The sequence below is a fragment of the Neomonachus schauinslandi genome, chromosome 6, assembly GCF_002201575.2.
Source record: "Neomonachus schauinslandi chromosome 6, ASM220157v2, whole genome shotgun sequence".
Classification (NCBI taxonomy): domain Eukaryota; kingdom Metazoa; phylum Chordata; class Mammalia; order Carnivora; family Phocidae; genus Neomonachus; species Neomonachus schauinslandi.
This window is the reverse complement of record NC_058408.1, coordinates 58,503,484-58,521,334: the sequence shown is the minus strand read 5'-3', so window position 1 is coordinate 58,521,334 and position 17,851 is coordinate 58,503,484. Positions and strand designations below refer to the sequence as shown.

The window sequence follows — 17,851 nt, the reverse complement described above, 5'->3', positions numbered from 1 at the left end:
AGAGTTTGACTAGACATTGAAAAAGAGCCAGTTAACTATATGAGTAAAGAATAGATGTCAGACTGGGGCGCCTGGGTGGCTCAGTCGTTAAGTGTCTGCCTTCGGCTCAGGTCATGATCCCGGGGTCCTGGGACTGAGCCCCGCATCGGGCTCCCTGCTCTGCGGGGAAGCCTGCTTCTCCCTCTCCCTCTCCCCCTGCTTGTGTTCCCTCTCTTGTTGTCTCTCTCTGTCAAATAAATAAATAAAATCTTAAAAAAAAAAAAAAAAAGAATAGATGTCAGACTAGTTTTTATGACCATTATATACAAGCTTTATCAAGATAATGTTTAATTTTGGCCACTTTCTTCCTCACCAAATACAATGTTTTTAGTGTGTAAGATTTGAGAACCCTATGTTGACATTATTCTCATAAGATAATGTGCCATGGAAACACATTGAAAATTATGAAACGCTAAACCAAGATAAGCAAGTTTAGTATGCTATGGCTTGGATTTTTATGTGGATAGCTATTTTTAGGTATTTTTACACTGATTTCTCAGTTGAGTTAGACTGGTGCCAAATTTAATGAATCGTTATAGATATTTTAATTTATTGATGCAAATTCAAACTTAGCGCTCTCCATTTTTACTTAAGAGAAAGATCAGTTGAATATTTAAAAACTCAACATATTCTTTTCTCACTTGATTTTTAAAACCCATATTGGTCTTTACATGTTACAACACTCAACTGTAACCATTTGTTCTGAGGAAATTTGAAATAACTATTGGAAATCAGGTTTGGCCTAAGTCATGACGCAGTAGCTACCCACAGAAATCATCAGTCCTTATGGCCGCTCCAGGTTTCTTCTTTGCTTCTTCTTTGGGAACATACCCAGGCGTACCCTGTTCCGAAGAATGGAAAATATTGTAAAATATTGACTCTTTTTTATTTGGATGCCACAGTTCATCATCTGGGAACCGTATGATTCAGGGAGTTTTGATTTCAGGATCTCTAATCTATGGTGTAATTCTGGTTTTCTAGGATCTGCAGCAGCTGCAGCAGCTTCAGCAGCAGAATCTCAACCTGCAGCAGTTTGTGTTGGTGCATCCGACCACCAACCTGCAACCAGCGCAATTCATCATCTCCCAGACGCCCCAGGGCCAGCAGGGTGAGCACCTCCCCCGCACCTGCCCGCGGTACATGGGGCTATCCTTTGGGGGCTCCTACATCCACTGCTGTCATTCTGGCCCTGGAACTCCATGAGCACAGTGTTTTTATTACATTTACTCTAACTTCAAACTCAGTATCATGTTAAGAAAAATACATTTTTTGGTCACGCATACCACATGTTGAAGTTGTCCTTTAATGCCTTTCATCTGTTTAATCACTAGGGGGGATCCAAGAGTTTGGCCAACAATCTAAATGAAATCCTTCAACATAAATTACTTCTAGTATTTTGATAGTTTTTCTTGAGAATGTATTTAAAAAGGTGGGCTGGGCATTAAAAGCATATGCTTCTAACAATCATTTGTTTTCTCTTAAAGTTTGGGAAGGGACAGGATGTTATATTAGAAGTTGCAGGTTTTTGAGTTATTAAAAAAAAGTTCAAGGCCTTTTAGTGGTAAATATTGTGTCACTTCTGTATCAGACAGTTAAGTTCAATCATGTTTGTAAGATTGGTTAATGGAGTCAGTATAGAGAGATTCAGGGTATCAAGGCTTCATCCCAAGAAACACTAGTGCATCTCTACCAATTCCTCATTATTTCTGTCCTTTAGCCTTCTTCTTCTTGATGGTTCATTCTAAAATCTTTCATTGTGTGAATACCTATTCCACTTCTTAATAGATAGCCTGCTCCTTTCATGAACCAGACAGTTCTCTGGTCCAACATCTACTGGCAGTTTCTAATGGATTCTGGGTTAAGAAGGTGAGCTCTTTTTAGAGTTTCAAGCTGCTTTTGTATAGAGTACTTCTTCATTTTCATCCATTCCTTACTAAAATAAAGGATTGGCTGATCAGAGAGATTGTCAGACACCGTATCAAATACATACATCAGTTTTAGTTTAATGTTCCATGTCTTCTGCCCAACTTGTATTTAACAAGATTGAATTTTAGGCAAATAAGACATTAAGAGTTTTAAGACTGATAAAACTATGAAGAGATTGGGAGCGCCTGGGTGGCTCAGATGGTTGAGCGTCTGCCTTCGGCTCAGGTCATGATCCCAGGGTCCTGGGATCAAGCCCCACATCGGGCTCCTGGCTCAGTGGGGAGCCTGCTTCTCCCTCTCCTTCTGCCTCTCTCCCTGCTCATGCTTTCTCTCTCTCTCTCTCTCTCTCTGTATCTCTGTGTCTCAAATGAATAAATAAAATCTTTAAGAAAAAAAAAAAAAACTATCAAGAGGTCAGTTGGACATTTTCACTTCACTTTCTTATTCTCTGTTTTGTCATATGTTCAAAGTAATCTTTAGTGTTTCTCACATGACACGTTTTTGTTTTACAGGTCTCCTGCAAGCGCAAAATCTTTTAACGCAACTACCTCAGCAAAGCCAAGCCAACCTCCTACAGTCGCAGCCAAGCATCACCCTCACCTCCCAGGTCAGTTTTCTCCCATTGAGGTTTGCTTTCTCTTGCCTTGATGTTTTGAGGGATTCTTGGACTTTGTTAAATTATAAAAACACAGCAGAACCTCATAATACCCTAATAAAAATAATCCAGATAGTTTTCACAAAGTGATCAAAGATTCAAAATAGGACTTACCAGCTTGGTAAAGCAATGCTACCAAATTGATGTAGTCTTTGAAAATCTTCAGGGAGTTCCTATTTTCTTATATGTTTATAAAGAATAACTTTGTTAGTGGCAAATGGGTAATGAGTTCTGGCTGTTTGGCCATCCTCTCGTCTTCCCTGACCCCTCCCCGTAGTTGGCAGTAGAGATTACCACTTGCATTAGAAACCTAGTGCCTCAGTTAAAACACATCATTGTCCTTTGCACTTTCTCAGAAATTGCAAAGAAGTTCTGATCTTTGTGTTTTCTTTCCTCTCACCTCTAAGATGTTACTTTAGCTCATTTCTACTAGAGGTAAATTATAAAAAATGCATATGCGTAGGCATCTTGAGATTTAAGTTTTAGATCTAGTTTGTTTTGTAAACAGCTGTGACTTTGAGCATGTCATTTCACCTCTGTGGACCTTCATTTCTTCTTCTGTAAATTAGGTGATTGAACTGACTGATCCTGAATCCCCCTTCCATTTCAGATTCTCTTTGTCTATAATCTTGGAAGTTATCATTAGCACATTGCCAGATTTGACAAAATTCAACATCTGTTTATGATAAAAAGTCTTGCAAACTAGGAATAGTTTTCAAACCTTACTAAGGCATCTACCAAAAAAAAAAAAAAAAAAGGGCCCTACATCATACTTCCCCATTAAGATCAGGAATAAGGCAAGGATGTCCACTGTTACCACTTATCTGGCTTGTACTGTAGGTCCTAGCAGTGCAGTAACACAAGAAAAAAAATAAAGGACATGTAGATTAGAAAGGAAGATGTAAACCTGTCTTAATTGGTAGAGGACATGATTGTCTATGTAGAAAATCCTAAAGAATCTACAGAAAGCTGCTGGAATTAGTAAGTGAGTTTAGCAAGAATGTAGGATTAGATTCTTGTAATCAATCAGTATTAAGAAGGATTGTTTGGAAGTTGAAATTAAGAGGAAAAATATTTACAGATAAATTTAACAAAACATTTGTAAGACTTACACATTGAAAACTACAAAATATTGCTGAGTGAAATTAAAGAAGACCTAAACAAATAGAGAGATATAATATGTTCATGAATCAGAAGGCTTATGTTGTTAAAATGTGAATTCTTTTCCAAATTGATCTATAGATTCAACACAATTCCAGTCAGTACCCAACAGGCTTTTTTAAATAGAAATTTGCATGGTATTTCTAACATTTATGTGGAATTGTAGAGGACATCGAGTAATCAAACAATTTTGAAAAGTAAAAAAGTTGAAAGACTACCTCATGTCAAGAATTGTTATAAAGCTATAGTAATGAAGATAGCATGATAAGGGCACATGGATAGAAATGAAACAGAATAGAAGGGTAAGTAGACCTACACGTCTATGGCCAACTGATTTTCCACAAAAATGCCAAAGGATTTCAGTGAGAAAAGGAAGGCCTTTGGTTATCCACAGACACCGCCCCCCCCCAAAAAAAGAACCTTGATTTTATTTTACACAATTTACAGGGATTAATTTGAAATGGGTTATGGACCTAACCTTCTAGAAGAAAACTTAGGGAAAAATCTTTGTGTCCCTGGAAAGAAAATGATTTCTTTCTTCTTCTTTTTTTTTTTTAAGATTTTATTTATTTATTTATTTATTTATTTATTTATTTATTTATTTATTTATTTATTTATTTAAGAAAGAGAGAGAACATGAGTGGGAGGAGGGGCAGAGGGAAAGGGAGAAGCAGACTCCCCACTGAGCAGGGAGCCCGATGCCCGGCTCAATCCTAGGACCCTGGGATCATGACCCAAGCGGAAGGTAGATGCTTAACCAACTGAGCCACCCAGGCGCCCCAAGGTAATGATTTCTTAAATAGGACACAAAAAGGGGTGTCTGGGTGGCTCAGTCGGTTGAGCGTCTGACTCTTGATTTCAGCTCAGGTCATGATCTCAGGGTGGTGGGTCAAGCCCCACTTTGGGCTTCACGAAGCTCAGCAGGGAGTCTGCTTCTTTCCTTTTCCCTCTTCCTCTGCCCCACCTCTGGCTCTCACGTGTGTGTTCTCTCTCTAAAATAAATAAATCTTTAAAAAAAAAAAAATAGGACACAAAAAGCACTAATCATAAAAGAAAAAATGGGTAAATTTAATTTTATAAAAATTAAAAATTTTTTGTTAGAAGAATAAAAAGAAAAGGCACAGACTGGAAAAAAAATATTCTTCAAATTTATATCTGATAAGACTTGTTTTCAGAATTTATAATAAATTCACACAACTCAGTAATATTTAAAAAGGGGGTATGTGCAAAATATTTGAAAATACTTCACCAAAGAAGGAGGTATGCAAATGCCCAATAACCATATGAAAAGATACTCAAAATCATTAGTTATCAGGGAAATGCAAATGAAATATCACTACACACCCACTAGAATGGGCAAAATGAAAAAGACTATGACAATACCAAGTGTAAAGCAACTGGGTTCTTTTATATATTGTTAGTGGGGTTGCAAGTTGGTGCAAACAGTTTGGCAGTTTCTTATAAAGTTAAATATGCATGTACCTTATCACCCGGCACTTCTGCTCCTAGAAATGAAAGCATATGTCCACACAAAGACCTGTATATAAATGTTCAAAGCAGTTTTATTCATCATCACCCCAAACTGGAAATAACCTAAATGTCCAACAGCTAGTGAATAGGTAACATAATTTTTGGCATGTCCATGTGATTGATGGAATACTACTCAGCAATAGAAAGAAATATACTTCTGAAACATTCACCAACATATATAAATTTTGGAAGCATTATGTTAAGTGAAAGAAGCCAAACATGAATGACAGCATACTGTATGATTCAATGTGGATGGTGTTTTAGAAGACAAAACTATAGGGACAGAAATCCTATCAGTGCTTGCCGGGGGCTGGGGGCTAAGGGTGGAGATTGGTGGCAAAGAGCACAAAGGAACTTGTCTGGGGGATAGAAATGTTCTGTATCTTAATTGTCGCAGCAGTTCTGTAACTATATACAGTTGTCAAAACATCAAACTGTACACTTAAATTTGCACTTCATTGTGACTGTGCTGCATATAAAAATGAGGTTGGAGTTTTGAAAAAAGCCTGTACCGGCAATTCCTTCCTGGCTTCCACGCTCTGCACACAGTGGCAGGGCTGTGTAGCTTCATCCTGACTCCTGCTCACTGAATTCTACTCTACCATTTCTAGATCTGGCCCAGTCCAGCCTGAGGTTTCTGGAGTTGGGGTAACTTATCTGTAACCACCCCACCAAAAGGTACCCAAGCTATTTTTAGTCCTTTATTATTTGAGAACGGGGTTACTTCAAGCCTGGAGATGAAGTAACAGTGTGATAGTTGAGATTCACCTCTCCCTATCAACCAGTTTCACTGGGAAGTGTACAGCTGCACAGGATTCTGACATGGTTGGCGCTGGTTTGGGCTCCTCTAAAATGGTCAGGTTGAACATTACTCAGTGTCAACAACATCTAATAGAGATGAACTTGTTGTCTTCATTGAAACGGTGATAGAGAGGCGCTTACTCCAGTTGTAGGCCTGTGTCATGTCTATTGTGTAGTTTTCTGGGCCGGTTGGTTCAGTTGGAAAGAGCATATTACTATCCAGGTCGAAGTTTGGGGTTTATGACGCATTTAAATTACAAGAGAACTCACAGCCACAGACTCCATCTGTAACCCTGGGCAGTAAGCTCTCACCTGGGCTACTTCACAGGAAGGGTCAACTCAGCAATGATGTTGTAGTCGGCGGGTTGCGGGGGGTGGGGTGTGCAGCACCTTCCACTAACAAATACTCACAAGGGCAGATTCCACTCGGCTTGTGAGCAAAACAGAGTAGCCTTATGTTTGTGTAATAAGGAAATTTAAAATTTCTTTAAAAGATTATACTACTTCATGTCCCCAAATAAACTTCGGATAGATTTAAATAAATACATAAAAATATATAGAGGAAGCTAGCAGACTATTAAAAGGAATTTTATCTGAGTTAGAAATAAGTGAAAGCTTTCTCAGATTTGAAGCAGTAAGATGTTAGAAAGGGAAAAAAAAGTTCACCCAAATGACAATTTAAAACCTATGTACACTGAAGAATAAAAGGAAAAAACAGATTGGGAAATCTATTTGTACTGATACAACACACAAACCTTAATCTATAACATCTGGTGAGCTCAATAAGGATGAGAATGAGACCATTAATAGATGTATTGGCTATGGATATAAATCCATTGATAAAGAAATACAGGTAATTATTGACACATGGGAAAAATTTTACTTTGAGTAATAAGAGAAATTCAAATTAAGGCAATAGTGAAGTACCATACATTCCTTCACTTAGCAAAACATTTTTAAAAACTGCTAACACAATCACTTGGAAGAAACTAGCATTTTGTAGTGAGAACCAACATGATGTGTATTTATGGTGTGCCCTTTATCTTATAGAAAATCACTTCTGAATGTATCTCAAAGAACTAATTACAAAGGTGGGAAAAAGAACCATATGTACAAGGTTTTTCATTATGGTGTTAACTATTTTAGTGAAAACATAAGTGAAAAAAAGTGTCTAGCAATGAAGAAATTGTTTAATTATGATAATATCACCTCAGTTAGCCTTTGAAAATGATAATTATGAAGCAGAGTATAAAATTATATATCCTATAATTATAGTTAAAGTTAAGAATGTAGATCCAAGGGAGGGAAGAACCTTTTAGAGGCAGTGAGTAAGTTTAGGGCGCTGGGTATGGTGACAGTATATATTCATGAATGTATACTTACTTTCAAACTCGTCAAGATGTATTAAATATATGCAGCTTTTCTTGTGTCAGTCATACCTGAGTAAAAACAAAGTTTACTGTTTTGATTTTGTGCCCTGTGGCCCCTTCCAGTGTCTTAATCCTATCATAAAAGTTACTCTGATCAGTGAGATGCATGACTTGTTACTGAAGATTTGAAAATTACTTATAACTTGTGAGAGAAACATTTAGAGATTAAATAAACCTAGTGCAACAAATTAAAAACAGGATAAAAAAGGAAAGAAATGTAGGTCTATGGAAAGAAAGACACAAAAAAGAAGCTATTAAGTTATTTAAACTGTAGGTGATTTACTTTCCCCTTAAAATCATTTTAATCTTATTATTTTTATAATACTGTGTCATAAGTTGGAGATATGATGGTACAAACAAGATAAACAAGATAGCTGTTTTGAAACTTATAGATTAAGTGGCATATTTGTGAAATAGATTCTTTAAAATAAAGTCTAATTCATTACGTATGCTCTGAACAAATGTATCTTATGCATACATATATTTGAAAACCCAAATATAATGGTTTCATTTTTGAGTATTTAAGCTTTTTCATGGACTTACATGTTTTTAACCTTAACCGTAATTATAGTCCACACAGTTTCACACTCTGCTTTTCTCACTGAGCATTATGTTGTACCTTCCACGATGTTACATGGTCTTCATAATTCTTTATGAATATAGCTGCTTCTTTAAGTTGTTCACGTGCAACACGTTCCAGTGTATCATTTTGTATGCTTGTTCTCTTATCCTTCTGTTCCTTGTCACAGCCAGCAACCCCAACACGCACAATAGCAGCAACCCCAATTCAGACACTTCCACAGAGCCAGTCAACACCAAAGCGAATTGACACTCCCAGCTTGGAGGAGCCCAGTGACCTTGAGGAGCTTGAGCAATTTGCCAAGACCTTCAAACAAAGACGAATCAAACTTGGATTCACTCAGGTAGGATGAACCCACCCTTAACTTAGAGATATCTCCTTGACTGGGTCCAGATCTGTGCTTTACGTGTCCAGAGAAGCTTCTGAGGTGCAGAAGGTTCCTTGGCCTTGTTGTCACTTAGTTTTAGACTGCAACTTGTTCTTAGCCATTTTCTGCATTTATAAATTTAGACTGTTAATCATATATCCAATTATAAGTTTATGGTTTAATGTTAGGTTAAAATCTTTAAGACTTCTCTCAGAACACGGGCCTCTGAAATCATAATTAGACCAATAAAAGGTGAGAGTTTAAAAGATTATGTTTGGGGATACTGTAACTATAGTGAGGGTTTTATTTGTAGAACATCTGGTTCTAGGCCTTAGTGCTCTGTCTGTAAGATTCAGAGAGTAAAGATTGCAGGGGGAAAAGTTTGAAAGACTTGTTTAAAAACAGATTTTTGGGAGAGAGAAGGGGGCCAGTGGACACACACACACACACACACACACACAGTAAGCCCAAACTGAAAGTAATTAAACAAATAGGAATCTGTTAAATCTGAAAAGCCCAAATTAATCAAAATTCAAATTAATTTTTTTTTAATGTCACCTAGCAGAGGGCTTTTAATGTGGAATAAGTTTAATGGTTTAAACAGGCATCTGGGTATATAGCGTTCTTGTTCCAAGCACTGCCACTGATAACTCTTTGATTAACCTGTCACAAATAATACTTTTAAAGCAGGAAAAGAATTAAACTGAGTAACATTTATGTAAAATGATATGAGATCATTAGATGAGAAGTAGTTATGGAAGTATAGATTGGATTGGGTGTTTTTATGGAATCAGGAAAAACCTGATATTTTCTTAGAATATAATTACTGTTTGAAGATTAAGCTGCTACTTAAACACTATCCAAATTATTTTCAGTTGAAAGTAAAGTAATGCACTACGGTGGTAGATCAAAAACCAGGGATGATATCCTTCTTTTTTCTGTGTTTTTAAGAACAGACTTTATCCTTATTTTTCTGGTAACTTATTTTTGCTCAAAGAAACTAATTACATATTAGGAACGTGAAGTGATTTTTTAAGTAGGTAAAATTTTAGAGAAAATGCAGTTATCTTTGTGAGGAGTTTCAGTTGTGAAGAAACAAATTACAATTCATAAAGAGTTCAGTACTTTGAAACATCTCAACGATCTGGCTTGTTTTTAAAAAAGAAAGCTAAAGTTACAACTGGAATGATGGGGTAAGTTAAGCTTGAGTAAGTGTAAGGTTGGTTAGTGAGCAGCTCTTCGGCTTTCAGGCTATTAGCAAAGCATACTCTGAGGTTCCCTAGGAGACTGTTGCCTCAGTGAAATGCCAGGGATATTAAGGCTTTTTAAAATCTTTAACTTCTACCCAAATAGTTTTTAGCCTTTTTGTGGCATTTGACCCAACATACTGCTAGTGTTGTTTCTCCTTCTCTTACTTTCTCTTTTATGTAAAGGAGCTTCCTTATGGTCTAGTGCTTTATGGTTTTACCCTATTATTTGGCATGAGTCTTCTTTATTTTTCAGAATGACTTTGACATACCAGTGGCAACATTTTGCAAAATTTAACTGCGTGGATTAAAGCACATAGTACTGGTGGAGGATGGGAAAATCAACCTTTGTTTTTAAGTCACCTACCCCAGTTGTAGTTTTCCAAAGGTTGCTTTGTATCCTGTTTATTTATATACACACACAGGGGAAGATAGACATTGAAGTTGTTTAAACTAAAACAAAAATCCCTATCCTCTGAGTAAATGTACATGTTAGTAGGTGTTTTAAACAGTATTTTTTTTCTTTTCTCTCTTTTTTTTTTAAGATTTTATTTATTTGAGAGAGAGAAAGCGAGAGAGAGCATGAAGGGAGGGGAGGGGCAGAAGGAGAAGCGGGCTTCGCGCGGAGCAGGGAGCCTGACAAGGGGCTCGATCCCAGGACCCTGGGATCATGACCTGAGCCGAAGGCAGACGCTTAACGACTGAGCCACCCAGGCACCCCCTAAACTGTAACTTCCTAATTACTTAATTGGTTAAAAGATTGCTATAGATTGTCACTATATAATTGGGAGGCATACCGTAGTATAACACTTTTATCACGTGTGGTACATTCATTATTTCCTAATTCCAGTCTTTGTTCCTTTTTCCTTTTGCTCTTTTAAAAAATATCAGGGGCTCCTGGGTGGCTCAGTCAGTTCAGTGTCTGATTTCAGCTCAGGTCATGGTCTCAGGGTCCGGGATCGAGCCCCGCATCAGGCTTCCCATTTGGTGGGGAGTCTGCTTGTGTCTCTACCTCTGCCCTTCCTCCTGCTCTCTCCCTCTCTCTCCCTCTCTCAAATAAGTAAATAAAATCTTATCAAAGAAAAACATACCAGAGATATTCTATATAGTTCAGATAATGTATGAGGCCACTGCTTAAAACAGTTACTTTTGTGAGGAAGAACCCAACGTAGTAGTAACAAGAGCACTAAACTGAGCATATATCAAATTAATGAGAATTAGTATATTAACTGAGGGGCCTGTTGCTTTTTATTCATTTAAATAATTTAGGGGTGCCTGGGTGGCACAGTGGGGTAGGTGCCCAACTCTTGGTTTTGGCTCAGGTCATGATCTCAGGGTCATGAGATCAAGCCCCGTGTCGGGCTCTGCGCTCATTGTAGAGTCTGCTTAGGACTCTCGCTCCCTCTGCTCCACTCCCCCTCCCCCCGCCTCACTTGCTGTCTCTCAAATAAATGAATCTTAAAAAAATTTTTTTAAAATATGAAGTAAAATTGTATTATAAATCTCACATGGATCTATCAGAGTTTTGGTGAGTTGATGGCATGGCTTTATGTCTAGCCACCGTTTAAGGCATTATTTTCATAATGATGTGATTTTTGATATGTTATTTTTGTGTACTTACCAATATTGTTAACTTTTCCTAGATATTACAGAAGTTTTTGAGAAATTCTTAGCAAATTATGCAGATACGATGTCAGAAGACATTTATTTTCATCTATTACAGCAGGTCTTATACTCAAAGAATTGCAAGGTTTAGTTGGCCCAGCTTTCTAAAGCTATTACCTAAACAAAGTGGCCAAGACATGAATATAAGTGACAAAGCATATTTAGTGCCTGAAATATAGTAGGCACTTAGTGAATATCTGTTGATTGAATGAAGTAAGATTTAATAAATGTATAGAGATATCGATATAGATAAACCTCTATCTACAGATTTATTTGTATATAAATATAATGGATAGCATTTATGCCCCGCTCACACTATCCTGGTTCTTTCAGTTTTACTGTAATTGGAGGGAAATCAATAAGCCGTCCATTCCTATTCTTCTTGGAGACTGTGTATTCACAGCTGTCAGTGACACTTTCTGTGGCAGTGCGAATGTTCTCATCTGTGCATGCAGCACGTGGCCGCTACCCATGTGTGCCTCCTGAGCACTTGAAGGATGGCTAGTGGTGCTAATAAGGAACGGAGTTTTTAATTTATTTGATTTGAATTAAGTTAAATAGCCACATCAGTTGAAGTTCTGATATTCTCTATACCTCATTTTATCATATAGTTTGAACGTTTAAACCTATACCTCTGTTAAACTTTAAACTTTTTATCAAAAGCTGCGCAGTAAGAAAATGGAGGTTTCTTTTTTTTTTTTTTTTAAGATTTTATTTATTTATTTGACAGAGACAGAGATAATGAGAGCAGGAACACAAGCAGCGGGAGTGGGAGAGGGAGAAGCAGGCCTCCTGCCGAGCAGGGAGCCTGACGTGGGGCTCAATCCCAGGACCCTGAGATCACGACCTGAGCCGAAGGCAGACGCTTAACGACTGAGCCACCCAGGCGCCCGAAAATGGAGGTTTCTTAAGGATGTTTTTTCCTGGGATGCCTGGATGGCTCAGTCTTTCAGCGTCTGCCTTCGGCTCGGGTCGTGATCCTGGGGTCCTGGGATCGAGCCCCACGTCAGGCTCCCTGCTTGGCGGGAAGCCTGCTTCTCCCTCTCCCACTCCCCCTGCTTGTGTTCCCTCTCTCACTGTGTCTCTCTCTGTCAAATAAATAAAATCTTAAAAAAAAAAAAAAAAAGATGTTTTTTCCTAGGGCGCCTGGGTGTCTCAGTCGGTTAAGCGTCTGCCTTGGGCTTAGGTCATGATCCCGGGGTCCTGGGATCGAGCCCCACGTCACATCTTCATCTCCGCATCAGGCTCTCTGCCCAGCGGGGAACCTGCGTCTCCCTCTCCCTCTGCCGCTCCGCCTGCTGTGTCTCTCTATGTGTCAAATAAATAAAATCTTTAAAAAAAAAAGAAGTTTTTTCCTTTCCTTAACTACCACCTAATGCAGGTGCTAATAAATGTAGTATCCTGGGGCGCCTGGGTGGCTCAGTTGTTAAGCGTCTGCCTTCGGCTCAGGTCGTGATCCCAGGGTCCTGGGATCGAGCCCCGCATCGGGCTCCCTGCACCGCAGGGAAGCCTGCTTCTCCCTCTCCCACTCCCCCACTTGTGTTCCCTCTCTCGCTTTGTCTCTCTCTGTCAAATAAATAAATAAAATCTTTTAAAAAATAATAATAAAATAAAAAAATAAATGTAGTATCCATCTAAAAGATGGATTGCAGGGTTGGAGGGAGTCAAAGGACTAGGATAATCCCAATTCAAAATAAGTGTTGCTACAATTGTTGGAGGTGGCTGTTGCATAGTTGAATTGGCTGTGTAGTTCTTGGGACTAGAAATGTTGCCTTTCTGTCCTGCCACTAAACTAATTGAAGTGAGAGCATGAATCATTTAAACTCCATGAGTTTCTATTACCTGTATAAAATAACTATTAAGATATGGCTTTTTTCAGCTTTAACAAGAGAGATTCAGCTGAAAGAAAAGCACTGTATACATTTCAAAGGTTATAGGCTTATAAAGAAAGACATCTTTTGTAATATATTCAGGGGATCATTGTTCTATTGCTATAGGGTTACCAAGTTTCCAGTGCCCATGAAGGTTTAACTAAGTGGGTCAAACCTCTCTACTGTGAATTTCTATCTCTATAATGGTTACAAAAGTAGTCTTTTAGGATACCTGTTTTTGTAACCAACTTTGAAATCCAAACTAAGGGTGGAAATTGATTTTTTTCACTGCTTCCAGAAATACTTTATGGGGGGCAGGAGGAGGGTGCAGGGAGAGTGAGGCATTATTTCTAAATTTTAAAGTGATTTATGGGAAGTTTGGCTAGTTCAGAAATACCTGAAGTTATCTAAACATTTACATCTATTAACCCTGTAGGTGATACAGGTAACTGCTTTTAAGGATTATTTAAATCATTGTGGTTGCATCAGTTAAGGGGCTTGTTAGGATATCAACACTATCTTCTGAAACTTAGAAATATTTGATGTCTTGGTTGTTACATGAGGTAGCAAGAAGAGACTCAAAATGGAGAGAACATGGGAGTTAAGAATTTTGTCATAATCAAGGCCTAACTAACAGTCCTCATTGAATGCTGTGCTCAGTTTAAGGCTGGATGTTTTGTGGGACCCAATAAATGGAATGAATGTTGAGTCTTTAGAACAGTTACGGAGCAGCACCCTAGAGTGAAGACTTTGGACATTAGTGAGACAAATCTCTTCTCTCTTCTCTCCCCCTCCTGCTCTGTATTACTGTGCAGGGCGATGTTGGGCTCGCTATGGGTAAACTATATGGAAATGACTTCAGCCAAACTACCATCTCTCGCTTTGAAGCCTTGAACCTCAGCTTTAAGAACATGTGCAAGCTAAAGCCACTTTTGGAGAAGTGGCTAAATGATGCAGGTGAGTGGATACGTAAGACACTTCCTCACTGTCCAATGGAGTTTTACGGGACGTTGTTTACACTCGGGGTTATGTTTCCTATTGCATTATTGGTCCTTCAGAACACTGAAGCTCATTAATGTTGGGAGGATCAATATAAATTATGACTTCATAAATTAGAGAGTAATTCACTCAAATCTAGTAATTACAGTGTACACAATGAGCAATAATTTTTAGCCTTGGAATATTTCTTGTATTTGAGCCAGGGTTAGGGATAGTTGAAGGATGAGGATAAGAAGTCCTATGTATTTAGATACACTTAAAAAACAAATTTGTAGGTGCTTCCTTGATGAATTATCATAAACTTATTATTGATCATATTTCTGCTTTTGTTATTAAAAATGACCACATATTTCATACATAAAAAGTTGAGCTGCTAGTTTTAACTTAGGTCTTTTGTACTGAGATTTCCTTTTGGAAAATTTGGATTTTGAGTCACAGAATCATAGGCTGTGAGAGCTGTAAGGAACCACAGAGATCTCCTAGACTGTGGTTCTCATTGTAGATGGAAACAAAAGTCAGGTCTTTGGAAAAGACAGACCTCTAATACCCACCCTTGGACAGTCTGCTTCCATAGCTCTGGATGAGGCCTCAACATCTGTAATAATCTTAACTGAGTTCCACAGGTGAGAACATCTCATTTTACATAGGGTGCAAAGAAACGCAGAGATGTCTGTGACATGACCAGGGTCATTAGACTATTAAATGACTGAACCTTTTTTAAACTTTAAAGAATTTAGAAAGATCTATGGTAGTGAATGCTGTTTTAATGTAGGTTCTGAAAACCCTTCCGTGCTTGCTTTTAACTTAACATATTTTGGTTAGTTTTGTTGTCATTAATATATGTATCATACGCATGAATCATGCTCCACTAACTTGATTTCTGTGTTTTCTTCTTTCTTACAGAGAACCTCTCATCTGATTCAGGTCTCTCCAGCCCAAGTGCCCTGAATTCTCCAGGGCTGGGAATGGAGGGCTTGAACCGTAGGAGGAAGAAACGCACCAGCATAGAGACCAACATCCGTGTGGCCTTAGAGAAGAGTTTCTTGGAGGTTAGTCAAGTTTTTACTTTTCACATACATGTGATTGTGTAATATTAGGTGCTGTAGGTGATAAAAGATGGACTTGCCAGCCTCGGTCCTTACAGATGCTTATAACATAGTGGAGAACAGGGCGCCTGAGTGGCTCAGTTGGTTAAGCGACTGCCTTCGGCTCAGGTCATGATCCTGGAGTCCTGGGATCGAGTCCCGCATCGGGCTCCCTGCTCAGCGGGGAGTCTGCTTCTCCCTCTGACCCTCTTCCCTCTCATGCTCTCTCTCATTCTCTCTCTCAAATAAATAAATAAAATCTTTAAAAAAAAAAAAAAAACATAGTGGAGAACAGTAGACAAAGCCAGTTACTGAACCTCAGAAACAGACCCAGAGTATTTCAGGGTTCGGGAGAGTCCACACTCACATCCGTGTGAGCCCCAGTGTGACAGGCAGCAGCTGCCCTGGGGTACATCGGAACAGGCCGGGAGAAGTGGGAGGAAAGCACTGGAAGCAGAGGAAATGCACAAGCAAGGGCATCCAGGGAGGAAAAACCATGAGGTAGATCCGGCGACACACAAATAGTTTGATTTGACTAAATTCTAGTGTCTGTGTGCCTAGAATAGTCGTTTGGGACTAGAACACTACAGGCTTTGGAGGTCTAACAGCTATTTGGTTTCTTGTTTGTTTGTTATTGCCCCGGGAAGATCACAGAGCTTCCAGTAAAATTTTGACTTCTCTAATTTAGAAAAGGCTTGAGCACAGTGGAAGGAACAGTGAATCAGGAATCTTTATCCATTCTACCACTTTTATTAACTGTGTGATTGGTCAAGTTACTTGATTTCTTATGCTAAAGTCCCTTCACCTACTATTCCTGCCCATCGGCTTATTGCCTACATCATTGTCCTAGCGAAAGCATGTGCATGGAGCACTGAGAAACTCTTACATTCCTACTAATATATAAAGTTACATTGATTATTAATTTTATTTGAGATTAATAGCCCTTAAGGAAAAAAAATAAATATTCAAGAATAACTTATTCTTGGGGCGCCTGGGTGGCTCAGTCGGTTAGGCGTCTGCCTTCGGCTCAGGTCATGATCCCAGGGTCCTGGGATCGAGTCCCGCATCGGGCTCCTTGCTTAGCGGGGAGCCTGCTTCTCCCTCTGCTGCTCCCCCTACTTGTACTCTCCCTCTCTCTCTGACAAATAAAATTGTTTAAAAAAAAAGAATAGCTTATTCTTAGTTAATATGAATAAGTTTAATAAATATATGTTCTTTAGAATGTTTATCTATAGAAGTTCTTTGTTAAAAGTGGGCCAATATGGTCCTATATATCCCAACTTCATTCTCTGATTTGTCCCTCCCCATTTATATATTTATGCCAGTAGTTTAAAAAGTTAAGCCCCCCCCAAAAAAATTTTTTTAATTAAAATAATAAAAAGGTATTCCAAAAGATGATTTTTTTTTTTTTTCCCTTTAGAATCAAAAGCCTACCTCGGAAGAGATCACCATGATTGCTGATCAGCTCAGTATGGAAAAGGAGGTGATTCGTGTTTGGTTTTGTAACCGCCGCCAGAAAGAAAAAAGAATCAACCCACCAAGCAGTGGTGGGACCAGCAGTTCACCTATCAAAGCAATTTTCCCCAGTCCAACCTCACTGGTAAGGATAAAAAGTGGTGGATGCAAGCTCAAGGACTAATTTTTATAATTTTACAAATGATCTATGAAATAGACTTATTTCATAATAGTAATCTATTGTATATATATATTCATGTTGAGTAAGTATATGTAAATTTGTATTTTAAATGTTACTAAAGTGGGACGCCTGGGTGGCTCAGTTGGTTAAGCATCTGCCTTCGGCTTAGGTTGTGATTGAGTCCTGCATTGGTCTCCCTGCTCAGCAGGGAGCCTGCTTCTCCCCTGCTTGTGTTCTCTCTCTCTCTCTCTCTGACAAATAAATAAATAAAAACTAAAAAAAAAAAAAAAAATGTTAAAAAAAATAAATGTTATTAAAGTAATTAAATCTCATGTTGTCATTAAGCTAAGAACTTACTGATCTTTCTTTTTTAAAGTGAACAATTTTAATTCTTTCCTGTTTCATGGTGGCTCCATTATTCTCTTCTTTGATGTAGTTTATTAGGTTACTCTGTAACTGTGGGAGCAGATTTGCTAGATTCCAGTCACCTAAAAAAAAATCCTTAGTTGCTTTTTATTCGTGTTGGGTTTTTGGGTTTTTTGTTGTTGTTGTTTCATTTGTTTTGTTTTGTTTGTGGAAGGGGAGGAAGAGGGAGAGAATTCAAGCAGACTCCCCACTCAGCACAGATCTGATGCAGGGCTCAGTCCCACAACCCTGAGATCATGACCTGAGCCGAAATCAAGAGTCGAACGCTTAACCGGCTAAGCCACCCAGGGGTCCCTATATTCATGTTGGGTTTTAAAGCCCAGTTTATTAAACTTACATGAGGAAGTGACAGTAAATTCCCAGATAACCTTTAGCTCTGAACTTGTATGAATTCAGCCATCTCACATCTTCACTCGCAAACATTATGTAGGAC

At 38.4% G+C, this 17,851-nt stretch overlaps 1 protein-coding gene across 2 annotated transcripts in view; it reads left to right on the top strand.

The window, feature by feature from the left end:
- POU2F1 (POU class 2 homeobox 1) overlaps window positions 1-17,851 on the top strand; it is a 178,861-nt gene that overhangs the window by 142,292 nt on the left and 18,718 nt on the right. For both annotated transcript variants that reach the window (XM_044916414.1, XM_021682671.2), the window contains exons 7-12: window positions 1,021-1,147; window positions 2,478-2,572; window positions 8,292-8,465; window positions 14,088-14,229; window positions 15,175-15,320; window positions 16,777-16,956. In XM_044916414.1, the coding sequence (XP_044772349.1) occupies window positions 1,021-1,147; window positions 2,478-2,572; window positions 8,292-8,465; window positions 14,088-14,229; window positions 15,175-15,320; window positions 16,777-16,956 (864 nt within the window). The remainder of the gene's footprint in view (window positions 1-1,020; window positions 1,148-2,477; window positions 2,573-8,291; window positions 8,466-14,087; window positions 14,230-15,174; window positions 15,321-16,776; window positions 16,957-17,851) is intronic.